This window comes from Atractosteus spatula, chromosome 5 (assembly GCF_055471065.1).
Source record: "Atractosteus spatula isolate fAtrSpa1 chromosome 5, fAtrSpa1.hap1, whole genome shotgun sequence".
NCBI lineage: Eukaryota > Metazoa > Chordata > Actinopteri > Semionotiformes > Lepisosteidae > Atractosteus > Atractosteus spatula.
The window spans coordinates 42,417,575-42,436,852 of NC_142710.1; the positions used below are offsets into that span (position 1 = coordinate 42,417,575).

A 19,278-nucleotide genomic window follows, 5' to 3' on the forward strand; every position below is an offset into this window, starting at 1 on the left:
TCATTTAACACAGTAACCAGACTTTCTTTCTAGATGACAAGTGTTTGAAAATTAGGCTGCTGGACTCGGCCCCACTGAGCAGCTGTGGGATGAGCAGGCATGAGGCATCTAGGGCTCAGAGACCAGTGAACAGACACCTGCTTGTCCAGGCTGTAGGAGAGAAAAGGGACAGAGTCCAATTAAACAGTGTCTGTAACCTAATATGTGCCTTATATATACATACACCTTGTATTGCTTCCAGCAGTGTGTACTACCAGCCTGCGACTTCAACAGTAAACCCCATGTTGATGACAAATATTAATCAGCATAATAAATCTTCCTATGCCATAGCTGTTCAATAAAGTACAGTTGCTACAAAAGAGATGTTATAATTTTCCTGGTAATATTGTAGACGTGTTGCGGTGATAGGTGGTAAGAGTCATCTAAAGCTGAGAATTTTTAAAAGGGTCTGTTAAATTAGTTTGTTCTGGTTACATTTGGATTTATGCACGCGTATTAAGGGTGTAATAGTAAGGAATTAAAGGTATGAATTAAGGGTACAAACTAAGCAAGTGCGACTTTTTGTTCGTATAAATGCCGGTTTTGCAAATCTGCCAATTGCACTGATGTACGCAGAGAATATGAGCGCTGCATACTCAGAGAAAAGGTGAAGAACAGTTTACTGATCTTTTTTAACTGCAGAAAGAATAACTACTTTGAAATAGAGACATAAACAAATAATAAAATATGGAAATCCCTATTTCAGCCGGTTAGAATCGCTAAGGTTACCGAACATTTTGATTTACGTCATCGAAATCTGTGCTCTTTACGTCGTCGTCTCAGTGAGCTGTTCGTCATCGCCCCTAGTAACCCTTGGCGGCGTCTCGGAGAGATAAAGCTAGAGGATGGTGAGTTCATTTTGGTTTTTAATAGCTATTTGACGGCGATGTAAAGCCAGTCTTGCCAGTGATCAGCCTTGTATTTACTTATGACGACACACATCGTGCGCAGTCGAAAGCGGGGAAGGGTTGTGAAAGTGTGAAGCGAGAAAAAAATGGATTTGTTGAGCTGCGGTCTTTGTTGCAGGAGATAGTAGATTAAAAAAAACACCCGTTGGTTTTCGTGGCAAGCCACGGAGGACCTTGGAGGAATGGGTGCAGATGAGCACGAGATCGATCGCTCCTTGGTCGTTAACAAGCGCCGTGTGTGGAAAAAAGAAGCGCACATCAGTGCAATCGGCAGGTTTGCAGGAGGAGCAGGTAGCAAGCTGCGACTCGGTGCTCGCTTACGGCTCTGGCCTGCGAACTGTAACGTGCGAGGAATTACTGTAGCCCTTCTCCGCACGACCCCGGGGCCAGCAGCATATTTATTAGTGTTCATCGTGTAAGGGGGGGTGAAGTCAAAATCTGACTTGACACGTATTCAGCCTGTATTTATCAAATCCTGCCACGTACTGTGCCTTTTCAAAGAATCTCAATTTCCAGTTCTTCGTCATGAGTGCTTTGTTGGGATGCCAGTTAACATTAAACACGACCAGTAGTCCTCTACTGTTGATGAACTGGTTTAAATCTGTTGCTGGGTTGGGGGGGTTGATAGCGCAGGACGCGTCACTTTTACTGGAAACCGCCAGACGTGAGACATAGCGTCACGGATAGATAATACTCCCTTAAGGCCCACATGCCTCTTATTTTTCGGCTTTTATTCGGGTTACTTAAGCTAGTAAGGTATGATTCACAGCATACCTCCAACAAGTGATTCATCTTTGCCCAAGGTGATGTTAGAGTCTTGCAAGAGCCCCGTTGCTTATTGTAATAAACGTGTTGGGCACTGACGCTTTTGGTGTCAGCACACCGAATACTTGGTTATCTGCACAAATTCCACTCATTAATCATTTTGATTTAAAAAAAAAATCCTTTATGTACAGAAGTGCCTGTTGCTTGCTGTTTGAAATGCACCTCGATATGGACACTGGAGAACACTTCTTCACACAAAGGGTTGTGAGGGGATGGAAGAAGCTACACAGCCATGTGTTAATGAAGCAGATGCACTGGCTATTTTAAAGAAGCACCTGGATGAGATACTCAGGTTAATTAACTCCTGGCAACTGTGCCTGTTGCTATGTTCTTGTCCTCTTCTGTTCCTGTGTTGTTGTGGGTACCACAATGTGTAGTCTGGATTCCTATACTTATAAACCCATCTCTGTGGAGAGGGACACATTTTGCATTGGAATATATTCAGGTAGAGGTTGACACGGTGACACAGTTGATTAGCATGGCTCTGTCACAGAACTGGGGTGCTGTCTGCGTGGAGTTTGTATGTTCTCCCTGTCTTTGCCGTCCGGGGTGTATCCTGTCCTGTACCCTTTGTCCTCTGGATAAAGTAGTTAAAAAGTGGATGGATAGATGAATATATTCAGGTGTACATTAGCAGTTCCTGTGCTAATAGTAGCACTGTTGAGCAAATATTTATCTTTTTTATGTACTACATATTTAACAAAGTAGAGAGTTCTTCAGCCGAGCGGAAAAGACATCCATATTCAGAATGGGCTGAGTGGGGGAAAAATAATCTGACAATTGACATCCAAATTTAAAACTAAGTATAAATGGAATTTCACTGATCCAATGCATTGCACATTAGGAAGCAGGCCTGGCTAGTCTCTGCCTCTGTGAAAATCCAGTTTTGTCTCTTTATTCATGCATACAACGATTTTACAGTCTGTACTGCTTTAAGTTGCTGTAGGTGTTACTGGTGGACCAGTAGGTGGCACTCTTTCCCCTGGACCAGTACTCTAGTATGTTGTTGTTTAGATAAGACATGACACCGGCATCTTGATTTCTTAATCAGAAAAGATCGCATAGCACTGTTCAAAAGACTAGCGGTGTTAACCTCGGTATCCTGGGTAAATTCCACCCTCGGCTGTGCAGTCTGACCCCCCCAGATTCCCCCCTTAATTCAGCTGGTGATGCAGTTTCTCACTTCTCCCCTTGACCTAACTGTGTGGTGTGACTGCTGGTGCAGAGCGGCCACTGTGCTCCAGTAGGTCCCTTCCTGTATGTAAAGCAATTTGTGGTCCTTTGGGATATAAAGCTCTATGCCGATACAAGGAATTATACTGGACACATGACGTGCACCATACTTTACAATTTTAAATAAACATGTCTGAGGTACGTGCAGTGTACGACAGAGTAGATTCTAAGACAAGTGTTTACCTGGATAGATGAAATCACTGGACTGACCACATGGGTCAGTTGTGACCCGGATTCTGCAGTCAGAGCTGCATGGTCTTCATACTGTCTGCTCCAAAGATGGAGTTTGTCTGGGTCAGCCTGGTTGTCCTAGTGACCAATGTGACCTAGCAGCCACCTGTGAGCTGAGCCACCAGGGAGAGTCGTATCTCCAGTGATGCTAGCTCTCCTGCAGTGGATGACAGGGCAGGCTTCAGAGGAAGGTGTGTGGTGTTCACCTCCATGTTCCCTCAGTACAAGGGCCATAGTGGAGAAGCAACACCATTAGCTCCTTGCAGTTCCAAGATAGCAAGGCGTTGAAAACAAAACTGTTTTTTTTTTAACATTAGAAAGTCACAGGCTGGGCAGAGTGTGCCTGCGTCTTAGTGATGCGCGGGGTGACTCACACCCGCAGGCTCGGGTAAAAAAAAAAAAGATTTCAGATCGGGTCGGGCGAAAAAAAAGCCGCTCCGCGCATCACTGCTGTGCGTCTGTTTCCCAGGGTTTGCTGTCGATCCTGCGCAAGCTGAAGAGCGCCCCCGACCAGGAGGTGCGGATCCTGCTGCTGGGGCTGGACAACGCCGGCAAGACCACTCTCCTCAAGCAGCTGGCCTCAGAGGACATCAGCCATATCACGCCCACTCAGGTGCGCCACTACACCAGTGTGTATATACCTGTGCTGCTGGCTGCGTCCCTGACTGACCTCGGCAAACAGAGAATATAGCAAAGCTCGTAAACAGGAAGTGGCCACTCAGCCTGGCTGTTCACCACCGAACAACAGAAACTACACAGGGTTCACTTTTTTCAGTAACTTTTTGGATTTTTAATACCTGTGTCGTCTTCTCGAATGTACTGAGGAGGTTTAGTTCCTTAGTTAACCTTTGTGTATGATATTCCTTTTAAACTCTGACTTCTTCTTGTCATTTACATTTAAACATTCCCCTGTGCAGCTTTTTTTTTCTTTTTTCAAGTCTTTTTCTATTTTTATTGCTGTCTCTGTGGTGTTTGCATGTCAGCCTGGGCTGGAAATAAGACTCCCAATTCAAAGCCATTTGATCCGGTTCAGGTTTTAGAAGTTGCAGTCTCTTGTACAGACTACCGTGGAGCTAAACAAGCAGCTGTCTCCTTTTCCAGTGTTATTGTCACCGGCAGGCATTTACAGAGTTATACAGTGCCTATAGAAAGTCTACACTCCCCTTGGACTTTTTCACATTTTATTGTGTTACAGCATGGAACCATGATGTATTTAACTGAGAATATTTGCCACTCATCAACACAAAGTACCCTATAAGGTCAAAGTGACAAAAAAAAACAGACATTTTACTAAATTAATTAAAAATAAAAAACAGAATACAGAACAGTATTAACCCCCTTGCTTTGACACACCTAAATTACCTCTGAGGTAACCAACTCTCTTCTCCAAGTCACAGAATTACTTGACTGGAGTCCACCTGTGTGCAGTTGATTTCGGAATATTTCAGAATAAATACACCTGTGTCTGGGAGCTTCCCCACTGAGTTAGTGCATTTCCAAGGAAACACTACACCATGAAGACCAAGGAACATTCCAAGCAGATCTGAGACGAGATTCTTGAAAAATACCAGTAAGGGCATGGATATAAGAACATTTCCAAGGCTCTGAATATACCTCGAAGCACAGTGAAGACCATCATTAAAACATACAGCAAAAGCCACACTGGAGTGGCTTGAAATCAAAAAGGTTAATGTCCTGGAGTGGTTCAGTCAAACCCCAGACCTCAGTCCAATTGAGCATCTGTGGAATGACTTAAAATTTGCTGTTCACAAACAGTCCCCATCCAACTTGATGGAGCTTGAGCAATATTGCGAAGAAGAATGGGCAAAAATTCCAGTGTCTAGATGTGCAACGCTGATAGAGACTTACCCAAAGAGGCTCACAGCCGTAATTGCTGCCAAAGGTCATCTTACCAAGTATTAACTCCAGGGTGGTGAATACTTATGCATTCAATTATTTTCTGTTTTTTATTTTTAATTAATTTTAATTAATTTAGTAAAATTTAGTTTTTACTTTGACATTATTGATGTGTTGATGAGTGGCAAAAATTCTCAGTTAAATACATCATGGTTCCATGCTGTAACACAATAAAACGTGAAAAAGTCCAAGGAGGGTGTAGACTTTCTATAGGCACTGTATAGCCAATAAGTACCAAATAACCTCTAGCTGGTAAAACCTGAAATGGCTCAAACTGCTAGGCACTGGAACTCCTATCTCCACTTCTACCTAATATAGACCTGAGAGACCATTTTTTTTCTAGCACGGTTACGTTTAAAGACACATGCGTTTGCATGCTTTCCTTTATTCCGCTTGCATATATATTTAGCCCCCACACTACCAAACCTGACTCAGATGACACTCCTGCACTTGAGCTCGTGTTGCTTTTCACATTAAATGCTGCAGTGCACCGCACTTACTTTCTACAAGGACGTGCAACGACAGTGGGCTATCCTGTAGCTGTGGTGTAAGTCTGTGCACAGACGGGTTGATGTAAGAAGTTTCCGTTTGCAATCTGGCAATTGCAGACTCAGAGTGAAACAGTGAAATCTTGCCTTTGAACACTCACCCGTTCCTGCAGGCAGCGGGACTGTACTTCTGCAGCCTAGCAGGTGTAAAAGGAGAGCACATACTGTATGTAGATTTGACATTTAGTGCTGATTAGTGGTCAGATGACTAGGCCTTATAACCTGCTAACTGGGGAGGCAGTTTGCGTGGTACTTAGTCTAGTTGCATATGTGATATACAAAGCAGAATATGTTTGATTTTTTTTTAAAACAACAAGTTAAACTTCAAAAGAATCCATTATAAAAAATACCTTTAAAAGAATCCATTCTGGGCACTGGCCTAGGAGGAATTTCATTTTCAAAGCCGCAAGTCTGTAATCACCTTAATCGATTATAAACGTGATGTTTACCATTTTACAAATTACAGATTTGAGTAAAAAAAAAATCACAGCATTGAAAATTAAAGCTTGCCGATGAAAAACATAAGAAAGTGGATGCACTGTAATTTGGTTGGTCTTATTTGATTTGATTAACAGTAGCTAATTTATCCAACCTTTGCTATTAACCTTTGCTAAGCACCTTGTCAAAGAAATAAAATAATGCTTTTCCCAGTAAATATAGTTAACTGTGAAACGACTTGAAGAGCAGTGTTTTTTTTACAGCTGAAGGCTCAGGTGCTTCAGCTGCTGTTTACGTTGGACGAGACTGATCACAGAGCTTTTTGTTTCTCTTGCTTTCAGGGCTTTAACATCAAGAGTGTCCAGTCTCAGGGTTTCAAACTGAACGTGTGGGACATTGGAGGTCAGAGGAAGATCAGACCCTACTGGAGGAATTATTTTGAGAATACAGATGTGCTCGTAAGTAAAAAGGAAGACTGTTTATACGTCTGGCTTATATCTGAGTAATGGTTATGTGACATCTTGGTCGCAAAAAATCTTGTCCATCATTTGCTTATTTATTTTGGTTAAGGAAAACCCTACAGGTGAACAGTGTCTACTGGATCCAGTAGAATTGTTAAAGGCCTTGAATTTTCTAAAGTGCGGTAACTATAGCCTGTGTCATTTAAACCTTGCACATTCACACATCATGGGAATATGATGGAAATGTGTAGTTCCCATTACAAGCAGTTAAGCTGATCTCTGATTCATTATGTTACTGTTTAGTTCCATAAATTGATGCTGAAAATTTTCATCATCATTATTGAAAAGTGTAAAGACAAAAAAATGGACTGTAGAGGTGTAACAAACTGTTGAGTCAGAATTTCAAAATAAAGGCAGTTTGAAAGTAAAAGATAAAGTTTAAGGGCTACCGTAGCTCTGTAAGACCAGATTCAACTGGAAAGCTGAGCTATGCTGGAAGAAAAGACACTTGGCAGTGGCCCAGCCAGTGAAGAGCTCCTGGATTTCAGCTTGAAGTCTGTGGCTGCTGGATCGTCCCTTTCCTGTGGGCTGTGTCATGTGCTGTCTGGCTGGGATTACCCGTGATGAGGCACACAAGTAGCACCCATGTAGCAGAATGCCTGGGCTCTTGGGTGGGGCTGCAGTTGGCCAGCCTTGACCTCTTCCTGCCGCAGTGACCCCTGTGGCTGGGGTGTCTGTGAGTGTGTCCTGTGCTGGGAAGAGAGCTGGGGGGGGGGATTTCTAAAACGTGGGATTGCAATGCAGCACAAAAAAAATAGCCGTCGCCTCTGAATGACTTCTGACCCTTCTGTGGTTGACTGCTGTGGCTGACCTACACTAGTCACAGTTTTGACTCCCTTGTCCTGTTCCGCTTTTTTACACTTCAAGTCAGTTCCTACACTTACTGTTAGTTTGCTCCCTGGCCAAACTACTGAGCACTGAACAAGTGAATAGGCTCTCTTAGAAGCGAGCAACTTGCTGAGCAGACACTCTTCCATCCCTTGTCCTGGCCAGACGATGCCTGGGATGTCAGTGCTGTGGAGTACTGGTAGAATACGTTGGTCAATCCCACAAAACGTTTTCCTAACCCCACACACGGGGAAAAGGTGAGGCTGATTACAAGAATGGGAGGGGACCAGGCTGCACGTATTTCAAAACTTGAGGAAAAGCATGTCACAGTCCTGTGCCAGCTGCTTGGCAGAGGCCCCATATATATCATTTGGTGGGGGTCCTGAGTCAGCAGTGATGACTGTATCAGCATTTCTATTGCATTACACAGCATTCAACTGACTTTTTATTTTCTCTCATATAAGGATTTGGAGAGCATCAGAGGACAGTCATTGATTCCCCAGAGGTGTTGTTGTTCAATGCATCATGAGCACATTATTGGACACGACTGCTCCTTTGTTCTCTGAAATCCACCACATAAGGATTAAAACAGACTACCGGCCTTAGCCCCTCTGCCCTGTTCGATTACCTCATTCAAAGCTGAGGCCAAAACGCCTACTTTCAACTGCGCTTCACTCTTCTCCTTTCCCTTGAAAAGTGCAGTTGATTAAAAAGCCGCCTTTTGTGTTTCAGATTTATGTCATTGACAGCGCTGACAGAAAGAGATTTGAAGAAACAGGACAGGTAATGTTCGTTTTTAAATTCGATTATCCCTGTGAGAGAGTGAGGTGATCATATCAGTATTTAGATGTTCTTTGCTGCTCGTCTTCAAACCTGCTTATCCAGGGAAGGAATATTGTGCAACTTTTTGATCCATATCTAATTCTTCCAGCTGCAGGCTCTTATGTAAGCAGTCTCCACACAGATCTTGAATATTTCATGCTTTTTACCTGATCTTGAGAACGTCTGTATAGACACGCCTGGTGGAGATAAAATATGCTAGAACTAATACTAGTACTAAAGTACTAATGCTTCTATGTGGCATTAGTACTATGTGTCAAGAGTTTCCACCTCATAAAACCTGAAATGGTGCTCTGATATGATCTTTATCTTTGTTTCCCCTGCTGCTCAGCGAGTGGCATTCAGATTATCTGCAGAGCTCGACTGGGACAGTTTCTGGTGTCGATTGTGCCTGTCTCTGTGATAACTGTGCCTGTTGTCTGCAGAGCTCGACTGGGACAGTGTCTGGTGTGGGTTGTGCCTGTCTCTGTGATAGCTGTGGCTGTTGTGTGCAGACCTCAACTGGGACAGTGTCTGGTGTGGGTTGTGCCTGTCTCTGTGATAGCTGTGCCTGTTGTGTACAGACCTCAACTGGGACAGTGTCTGGTGTTGGTCGTGCCCGTCTCTGTGATAACTGTGCCTGTTGTGTGTGGCCATCAGGAGCTGGCAGAGCTGCTGGACGAGGAGAAGCTCAGCGGGGTCCCTGTACTCATCTTTGCCAACAAGCAGGACCTGCTGACGGCCGCGCCTGCCTCCGAGATCGCTGAGGGACTGAACCTGCACACCATCCGCGACCGCGTCTGGCAGATCCAGTCCTGCTCCGCTCTCACGGGGGAGGGCGTCCAGGTGCGGCCCTCCTCCTTGTCTGTTTTCCCAGGCTTTGCCACAGCGTTGGCGTTGATATGCGTTGTCATGCTCTCACAAAGCCCTCAGAATAAGGCTGCTACTTCAGTGCTTCAGAAACCCTATCCGATTCTCTGTGCTCTTTAGACAAAGCTAACGCTCAAGACAGAGTAATATATTTTTGGGAAAATCGCCTCATTTATTCAGAAAAGCTTGACGATGATCTTTTTTTCCCCTTATTTTATTTTCAGTACTGTTTAATTTGATTTACCAGTCTGTCCATCATCTTAGAATAAATCATATAAAAAGGGCCTTTGAAATGCACAAAATCTGCATGGAAGGTTTATTTTCAATCACAATGACAAAGGGTAACCTAGTTTGTAGTCTATTTCTATTATATCTCTTTGCCTCACACTCCAGAATAGCACCTGGGAAAAGTAAATGAATCCCTTTTATTTTCAGATTCACCCCCAGTCCAAAATCAGTTCCTAGTTCTTGATGATGAAAAACCACGGAGTTCACGTCTCAGTTCCTTCTCCCAGTTATTACCAGTGCTGAGTGTCCACATCTTTCTGCCCATCTGTCTCTGGGCTGCTTGTGTTGCCCAGCCTCCCTTCCAGACAGTAAAGCCCTCCAGCCTGTGTGCAGCCTGTTCTGCCTTTGCCTTGCCTGACAAATGATGTTTTCTGTGGAGGGATGCACACCCCCTTACAGATCGTTAGAAACGGGTTCACCGTTTAGACCAAAGAGTCGTCGTGCAGCCCATTTGCTCTAATGAGCCCATTGTCGTGTTAACGAGTACTAGAGTGATCATGGGTAAGAGGAATGCCATGGTTAGAGTGCCCTGCAGAACACCCTTATTGCTCAACAGCTCAGCCTTCTGTCTGCAAAGTCTGCAGCCACAGACACGTATCAAAGCGCAATGCCAGCCCACTGGAACAGACATCTGGCTTTTAAACGACATCTTGAGCATCAGTCCTGTGAGAAAAAAAAAAGAAGAAAAACAAATAGTGCTTTTCCAAAGGGATAGGATTTGCATGTGTTGCTTAGCTGTTTAAGGGATATGCCTTTAGTTCTCATTGTTAACCCAGGACAGATTTCTAATCTTACATGTCCTGTCAGCATGCAGCTATTTTTGAAGCTGCTCTGTTGTCTCTCTGATGTCACAGCTGCTTTGGAAACCCTTTACTCCAGATCTTGTTGGCCTGCAAGTAATGTTTTTTTCGGGAGCAGTAAGTGGTATCGGATGAATATCCATCCATTTTCTGACCACTTCATGGTCAAGGATGAGCCGTAGTCCATCCCAGTGAGCAACTGGCGCAAGGCAGGATAACACCCAGGATAGGATCCCAGTCCATCGTCGCGCATACACTCACACCAGGACCAGTTTCCCCAGTATCTAATTAACCTTCTAGTGGGTCTTTGTCCTTGGACAGCGGGAGGCTACCAGAGCAACCGGAGGAAACCCACATGTACAAGGGGAGAGCGTATAAATTCAACACAGATGGCACCCCAGGAATCGAACTCAGGGCCACAGCGCCGCAAGGCAGCAATTCTAACTGCTGCTCTGCCCATCAGAAGAACAGGTGGAAGCTAATGCTTTGAAAATGAAATGCTTGGGACTTACATCAGCACCAGAACTGGGTGAAGGACACACAGAAGTGGTCATAGGAGGTGCTGAATGTCTCTAAACTGATGCAGAACCTCCCTACTGGCTCTTTGCCATCTGCAAAATCACCTGTAGATGAAAACTGCAATATCATTTCTAAACTGAATTGGATATTTTCACCATCGTCAAATCCTGCGTTGCTGACAAGGTATGGATTAATGATGGATGAAAAGCAAGCAACAGTTTTCCCAATTAGTGAATCCTGAGGTATAGACTAGTACACTGCAATCATGGCTCCTTCAGCCAAGTTTGACTGCTCTATTATAAAAACCCAAGGAAGCTTATAAAGAAAGCGTTGATGATGATCATCACTTATTTGATGTGGCATCTGCTAATTTTGTTGAGGAGGCGTCACTACTGGTAGTTCAAACTAATGGGGTTTCAAAGTATAGTAATAGTTCTGGATTTTCTATCCATCCATCGGTTTTCTTCCTCCAGTTCCGGGTCACAGTGGAGTTGCAGTCTACGCTGGTAAGCAATGGCCACAAGGTTGGATACACCCTGGACAGGATGCCAGTTCATCCGAGGGCACACACAGTCGCAAACACGCACACGAATGACAGGGTCAATTTCCCAGAAGCCAGTTAACCCACAACTAGATCTTTGGGCTGTGGGAACAAACTGGAGCACCAGGAGGAAATCCACATGGACACAGGGAGAACATACAAACTCCACACAGACAGCACCCCAGGTCTGGAATTGAACCCAGGGCCCCAGCACTGTAAAAAGGCAGGATTGCTAAACACTGTGCTAGCATTACTTCCTACAGAGATTTTGTAATATCTGTTTCTTCTTTTGTTTTCAGGATGGCATGAACTGGGTCTGCAAAAATGTGAATGCGAAGAAAAAATAGTCGATTTGTTTCTTTCGGGGGTTCTCTTTGGACTGGCAGATGAATGTAAACCAAGATGGAGGGAGGAGACTTGAGGAGATCAGAACTGATGGACCAAGAGCAACACTAATTCCTAAACCCACCAGTCGACCGCCACCACAGCAGCAGGACCTCCATGTGGACCGTCGGATGAGAGTGATGTCTCCGCCACAGGCAGGCCCACCACTCCGCCAGCTGTCTCCCGGCAGCCCCCTCTCAGATCTGTCTCTGCTCAGGTTACTTCCCTGGAACTGTATTGACAGCGTGCTGTGTTCGTATTATGAGTGAGTTAGGCTGGGATGTGTGTTATACAAAGTGTAATTTTAGAAATCAGGGCTTCTGTGAAATCCCTACACCAGTGTTCCTGTGAGGCTAGGTGACACTCAGGGTTTTTTTTTTTTAGTTTATCCTGGTGGTCTGTAGTGTCAATTAAACTGTAGAGTCTCCCCTAGTCAGCCGTCGCTTAAGTACTAGCAAATACTAATGAGCGTGGGTCTGCTGGAGCCATCGCAGTGTAGCACCTCATTCAAGTGAACAGCACCACTGTTTGCATCAGTGATTCGAACCCACGACCCACTTGTCATCAGCATGTGACAGCACAGAGTCTTAATTCCAGTTCCAGGAAGCCCCATTCACATTTTTCTTACATCAACACTCAATCTCCAGGTCTGGCCACAGTCCTGTCACAGACCTGCTGATTTTCAAGGACCTCAAACAGCCTGGTTTACAGCATGCAAGCTCGGTGACCACCCTTCAGGCAAAATGGGGAGAATCACAATGTGTCTGAAGTCTTTTCTTTCAACAAAGTGGAAAGCCTGCCAATTGTGGCCCACCTAGAAAGTAAAGTGTTATAAATCACAGGACTTACTTCAGGAAATCAGAACTGGGATAAGGCAAAGTAAACAACATGTCCTAAAAGATTGCTGAAGACATCTAATGGTAAGAGACCCCTCTAAGGCATTGCTGTCAGAATCATCTCTCATCCTAATACAGGGCTTTAAGGTGAAGATGTATACACATTTCAGCTTTCCCAGTAGGCTAGTTAATTGACTGGTTTCCTTAGTAACCGAGAGCCGAGCACTCAATCCTGGCAATAGAAAGGCTCCCTCATCAGCTGGCTATGTGGCTATGGTCTTGTGTCACAAACTCACACTGCCCCAAGTGGAATGGAGGTCACACTGCTTTGTCTTCATCAGCACATTTTGTTTTTTTCTCTAAAGGTAAGAGACATCAAGAAGGTATTGTTATCAGAATCATGATAAGGCTTAAACTTGAAAAGTCAAACAAGGCAAAAGCAGCTCAACCTTTATTAGATATTGGTCAACTATTGTAAAACCTTCATATTTTAAGTTTTGTGGAAAATGTTAAGTGCTTGTTTTTTGATTGCATTTCAAAGAGTGGCAAATAGTTATTTGTGTGTGGAATAAAGACTCTTGTGATACATTTCTGTTCTTTAGCACATAAAACAGTATTGCACCACTGTGGAGAGGACTGTCCTATACTACACTCTCCTGCCCCTGATGTGTCATGGTTTCTTGTAGAGTAGCACTGAAACACTGCGTCAAAGTGAGATACAAAAAATCCATGTTAATCACAAGCAGAGGTACAATTAATGCTCATGAACTCGTATATAAAAATATAAAACTGTAACTACTGAAGTGCTGGAGGGCAAATGTTTCCTCTGATGAAGTTGTTACTGTGATAGATATGTACTGTGTAGTCATCACACTTCCAGTATAACAGTTCCCAAATGCAATTCGTCAGTAAAAATCAAGGGCATGAATAGATAATCGAATGATCTGCTGTTTCTCTAGATGTCTTTGATAATGAGGACCTTGCACAATGTTCTTGAATGACTATAGTTTCAAAATGGCATTTATTATATATCTGAAAGGAATTCTGAATTTCTGTCTAACCAGAAAGGTGATAAATAGGAACTCGTATCAAGGGATCATATGTATACATTGATCTGTGATTTATAGATATTCTTTGCAGGATGTTGACTGGCTAGGTTAGGCTAAAAACAACTCGTTCTATGTCTTAAGACCACCAGGACCTCTGTTGAAGATGCAGGAAAGGTTCCTTACTAGCTGGGCTTAGTTCTGAGTATGTAAATGGCAGTATCCTTTAGGCCTGCTGCAGTACATTTATTTGCATTATTAAGTTTATCTACGTTTAGTGCACATATACATATTTAAAAAGCAAGACGGCGCGCCTCTGTGTTCTCTTTATCTCTGTAGAGACAGTCTCTACTTGGCCCTGGACCAGGCTTGTCAGTGTTTACTAGACCAAACAACATCTTAATGGGATTGGCAGAATTGAGCTTGCTTCACACTTTGATTTTTGATCAAAATAATTCTCTGCAAAGACCAGCCTTCCAGACAGGACGTACAAATTGTAATTGCCCTGTAAGAGAGTCCCATTCTGTTCTGAAACCCTAAGGTACTGTATATCTAATCACAACCCACCTCACAAGTGAACTCTTTGAAGTCACGTAACCTTTTTGTAACCAAGTGAGAGACAGTAAGTGGGAGTCTGATATAATTGAACAGGGTGAAGGTGAGATAGGCAGCAGGATTTAATGACCTTTACCATCTTAAAAGTTTGACTTTGGCTTTAAGAATTTTTTTAAACATAAATTGTATTTCAATGACGTCAGGTGGGTGACGGCAGTCCATATTGGGGTCATTGAGCTTGTTTAACATTTATTCATGCTGAGAGACTCCACAGTATAGCGGAAGGCACTGACTTTGGCATCTGAATGCAGTGACTATGAAGCCCAGTGGCTACAGTCAGCTTTTTGGGTAGAATACTAAACAAACCCCTTTATTCCAGGGCATTCATAACTTTTTCTCTTTACTCTGAATGGATAGCCCAACTCTTGTTAAAACACTGCCATAATGTAACCTAGGAGTATCTTTGAAGTTTTCAGGCCAGTTTTATTCAGTTTTAATCTTGTGACCATTTGTTCGTGTCAGCACCCGATATCAGAGGAAATTTGTTTTGGAACTGTACTTTAATTTATGAATTTAATTTAAACAGAACTGACCTGGAGAAGAGAGCAATGTTTTAAAATGGATTTAATGAAGGCTGCCAAACACTAGCCGAAACAAAATGTGGGAGACTTCAGAGACTTAGGCATGAGGGATTGATCTTTTGCTGGAGAAAAATCTCTGGAAGTCAGCCTGTAAGTTTCTTTTCAGTATTCTGCAGATGGTGTGAATTGAGGCTGAAAAGGCTGGCTTGTTTGCTGAAGTCACTTTTGCAGTTTCCTGGATGCAGCCAATACTCCGTCATTTTGTTCATTTCCAGCTCTAAAATGTCCGTTATCTCTTAAAGAGGTGCTTGATTTTCCTAATGCTCTGAGGTAGATCAGTCTCAGGGATGAAACTTCAGCAGCCCTGAAGACCTGACGCCGCTGCATTCCAGCGCCTTCCTGTTGACGTGGTTGGCTGACACTGTTTTCATCCAGTGAAAGTGCTGTTATGTCCCTGTGAGAAACAATAAAATGTCTTTGTCTTTATTTCCCTTTCTGTGATTGAAAGGCAGTTTAAAGCGTGGGAGTCCTGGTACAGTGAGATGTTCAGCAGACAAAGATCAGTCACATCCAGTGACGAGGTGAAAGACGGTTATGTCACTGAGGGCCATTCTACATTCTATATTCTCATTCTACCTTGGATACCTAATGGCTTGATCATCCGTTTGCTCAATTGATTTTTATTACCACTGTTTTCCAGGTCTTCAGTCACTGAGGAGGTTAAGTTCCTTTTAAAAGGAGTGAATATCACTGGGTTAAGATCTTTGAGCTGTTTCAGTCTCCCTTTTGCCTAGTCTGACTCCTGTTTGGTTTGGTGGCCTAGCAGTGAGGAAAAAAGTTTTGTTACCAGAAATTTCCTGGTTCAAACATGGGTTTCTGCCGCTGACAAACTGTCTCACCCTGAGCAGGTTACTAAAACTCTTGGTGCCTCCCTACGCTTGAGGTTTGTGGATGATTGTGTCTGCTGAACGCCGAGTCACTGTTTCATGCCATAGCTGTTGAGCCCACTTTTTGTACCCGGCCTGTGTACAGTGTCTGGAAGGAGCCAGGGCTGAGGTTTCTGCTGTATCTTGGGTCTGTGTCCCTAAGGTTTTATTTTTCTGCAAAAGAATGTGTTAAGTGTCTTTTAGAGTCCAAGCAGGTTCTCTAGAGTGTTTTTTTTTTTTCTTTGCGCCTCCAGTCCCGGGGATTACCGATAGTCCAGGTCTCCAGTCCAGCCAGCGTGTGGTTTCTTTTGAAGCTTTGGGTATTTCATCTCCCATTGCAGCCACTCGCCTGCTCTGGGAGAGGAACCTCTTGCTCCCAGTAAGGACTGAGGGCTCCCTATCGGGGGTCCCCAGGGAAAAGGCCGCTGCTGGGCTTTGTGGTGGCTGTCCGAGGGAGCTCAGCCCGTGACTGGGGCGTCTTCTCCAGATCACGAGGCGGCTCTCATGTCATGGTATTATCAAGCCTGGCGTAACTATGGCAACGGGACATACACAGTCCTGTTGAGCAGAACCTGCTGTATTTGTCAAACCCTCACCCGGAGCACACAGCATGCCGTCTCCCATGGGCCTGTCAGCACAACATGCTGGCCTGTTGGCAATTGTTCTGTGTTCCTTTTTCTTTCTGGGTTTTGCTTGTTTTCTTAGCTGAAAGCAAACGATGGGTTTCTGTCGTAGTGGCCTGCATCTAAACGTATACTATAGATGTTGTACTGGAAGAAATAAACACTGTTTAATAAAGACGTTGACTTTCTGTGGAGTTCTGTGCTTTTCTGGGTCTTGTACTTGGCTTTCTGATCAGTTTGGAGGAAGGATTTTCAGAAACTAGAAGAATTGCCAAGGGATAAAGTTCATTTGGCCTTGGAGGGCAAGACTGATAGAAGCAAAATTCTCTTTTGTTGGATACATTAGACAGTATTACCAAGACCTGGAAAGACATGCCACGTTATTTCATGTGCTAATTGCTAAGCTCCTGGTAAAAATGTCTGTTGGGTTAATTACATTTTTAACTGCGAGACATGACTGAGTGAGAAGACGGCCGGGGACAATACAACCCTTGCCTTTTCTGTGCAATACGCGGATCCTGTCCCCAGTATTTTAGGTCCAATATAATTTGACATTGGAACATTGGCTAATAAATCAGATGGATAATGGAGACTTAGGCCAGTCACGCCTGAGTTTTTTTTGCGAGTCAGGTGATGCCTTAACAGACTCTGAGAATTAAATCTTACTGACTGCAACACTTTCATCTTAGCACCACCCTGACATGCTAAAACAACCTTTAAAAAGTTGGAACAAAACTCCGATAGAAGTTTCCAGTTAAAAGGATCCTGTTGTGACACACAAATATGGCCTCATCCTTCTACTCCTACTTTGTTTCTGCTAAGTCGCGGCAACAATCAGCTGAGATTCAAGTGAATCCGCGTTCCCCAGGAGGGCGATGACTAAGACTATACGACAAACGAAGTGACACAATCGGCATTCAGCTGGGGACAAAATTCCAGGAAGTCCTACGGCGCGGCAGACAGGATGGCTCTGGTCGGCAGCTGTGGTGTCAGTGCCACCATGGGGATGGCTGTGACCCCTGGAGCACACCAGCTCGGAGACACGGCTCCGCAGTCGGTGACACATATCGGCTCAGTTAACAAGGGCCATCGCAACTTCTCCGCAGCAAGACAAGGCGTGCATTGTGCCCCTCGGGCTATCAAAACACCGCGGGAGAATTTTTAACCAAGAGGCCACCAAGTTTCCCCGTGAATGACGCTGTTTTCTCTGACGGGCCCCCCCGCAGACGCTGCCCACTCGGAGATGTGCTGCCACGTGGTCTGGAAGTCTGGAACAAAGAGCTCAGTCTTCGCTTGGGTCTCTTTTTTTTTTCCCAGAGGGTGCAGGGAGGTGGGGAGGGAGGTCTTTCCTGCTCACATTTTTATAGCTTAAAACATCTTCAGTTAAGCCCAAGCCATCACAATGCAAAGGGAAAGGAAGGGTCACAATTGAATCTTCTGAACCCGGCGCAGCCCAGGGAATTCAGTCGGTTGAAATATTGGCTGCTATAAGTATTGGCTCAAAGCTGTACCTTAACAAATTCATTTTTAAGGAAAAGTATACCAGGGACGTTCATTGCCCATATTTCTGTGTCATTCAGCAGTTTCACAGTGAACAGTGAAACACAGTTGTATTTAAAACTGAGAACAGGAGTTGTGGGAGTCTGCCCAGCTGTGTTGTTGAAGCTGATACCTTGGTTTCTTTCAAGAAGCAGCTGGTTGAGATCCTGGGTTCAATTAACTACTTAGGGTGTTAGTGTCCCTGGAACCCGCTCGGAATTTAATGTGTGGGACATGATGCAGATATGGTTCTCTCAATCACATTAACTTGCAAAAGATAATTCAATAAAGCAATTAAGGATGCATTGTTTTAGGAAAGGAGGCCGGTCCAGTGCTCCAGGAGGAACATATTGCAATAGGGAGGAGTGTACCAACACAAACTCCATGAAATGGTTTGGAATTTGCTTTCCCAAATCCAAGGTTTTGGATCATCGCTATTTTGCCTAAAATTGAGCCTAAGGTCCGCTTTCATATCTTTTGTTACTTGTGCCGATACAAAAGCCATTGTAAGAATTCGCTCCAAAGAGTTTGGTTATTAAGAGAGCAGGTGACATATTGGAATAAATGTATCCATCCATTTTCTAATCTCTTTGGCCACCACAGGGTTATGAGGCAGCCGGAAGCCATCCTGGCACCATCGACAGGATGCCAGTCCATCACAGGGCACACACAGACACAGACAAGCACGCACTCACACCTGGGTCAATTTCTCAGAGGCCAATTACTTTACCAGCATGTCTTTGGACTGTGGGAGGAAACCGGAGCACCTGGAAGAAATCCACGAGAACACAAGGAGAACATACAAACTCCATACAGACAGCACCTCAGGATTTGAACCCAGGGCCCCAAATGCTAACTACTGTGCCATTGTGCCACCTGCCCAAACTAAACTGATGGTATTTAAAATAAAAACAGTTATAATGCCCAAGATGACTTGTACCATAGTTTCCATAGTAACTGACAGAGCAACAACAGTTTCCTGTGGTCATTCTTAGGACCTATCACTGAATAAGCCTGTCAAGTAAGTTAGAATAGGAATCATCTGAATTTCACCCACAGCCTTCATGAACACTCATCTGTTGTTTGCTTCAATTTCTGTAGATAACGCTTATTCTGGAACACTGTTCGTGTCAGTTTAAGGCTTTAATGGAATTAATCGGCCATCTTCTTAACCAATTCTTAGAAACTCTATACCAGCTAATAACCTTTAATTTATATTTACCTCGATGGTGAGTGTCCCAAAGAGTTGTGGGAACCTAAAAAAAATAGCTTTGAGTTGTAAAGTGCTTAATTTCACAGACAAATATCTCAGACCTAGTGTGTCACAGGGCGCCGCAGTCAGACAGCATGAGCCGAGCCTGGCCAGGCACAGTGAGCCTAGAGTAAGTTGTAGATGACCATTATGACCAGACAAAGCAGCCATTACAGCATGGCAAGAAAAAAGGTTTCATGCATGATGTAAG

The 19,278-nt window shown here is 44.0% G+C and overlaps 1 protein-coding gene across 1 annotated transcript; it reads left to right on the forward strand.

The window, feature by feature from the left end:
* The first annotated feature begins 820 nt into the window (after window positions 1-820).
* On the forward strand, window positions 821-16,462 carry arl3b (ARF like GTPase 3b). Its single transcript, XM_088917066.1, has 6 exons — window positions 821-887; window positions 3,706-3,849; window positions 6,481-6,597; window positions 8,221-8,271; window positions 8,968-9,153; window positions 11,625-16,462. Exons 1-6 carry the CDS (start codon window positions 885-887, stop codon window positions 11,670-11,672), a joined length of 549 nt encoding a protein of 182 aa, XP_088773192.1. The 5' UTR covers window positions 821-884; the 3' UTR covers window positions 11,673-16,462.
* Window positions 16,463-19,278: the final 2,816 nt, after the last annotated feature.

What these genes read in the sequence shown, in the direction of transcription:
- arl3b (XM_088917066.1), top strand. An exon ending in TTGAGAATACAGATGTGCTC is followed by an intron (nt 6,598 to 8,220) that starts GTAAGTAAAAAG and finishes TTTGTGTTTCAG; the next exon opens with ATTTATGTCATTGACAGCGC. An exon ending in GATTTGAAGAAACAGGACAG is followed by an intron (nt 8,272 to 8,967) that starts GTAATGTTCGTT and finishes TGTGGCCATCAG; the next exon opens with GAGCTGGCAGAGCTGCTGGA.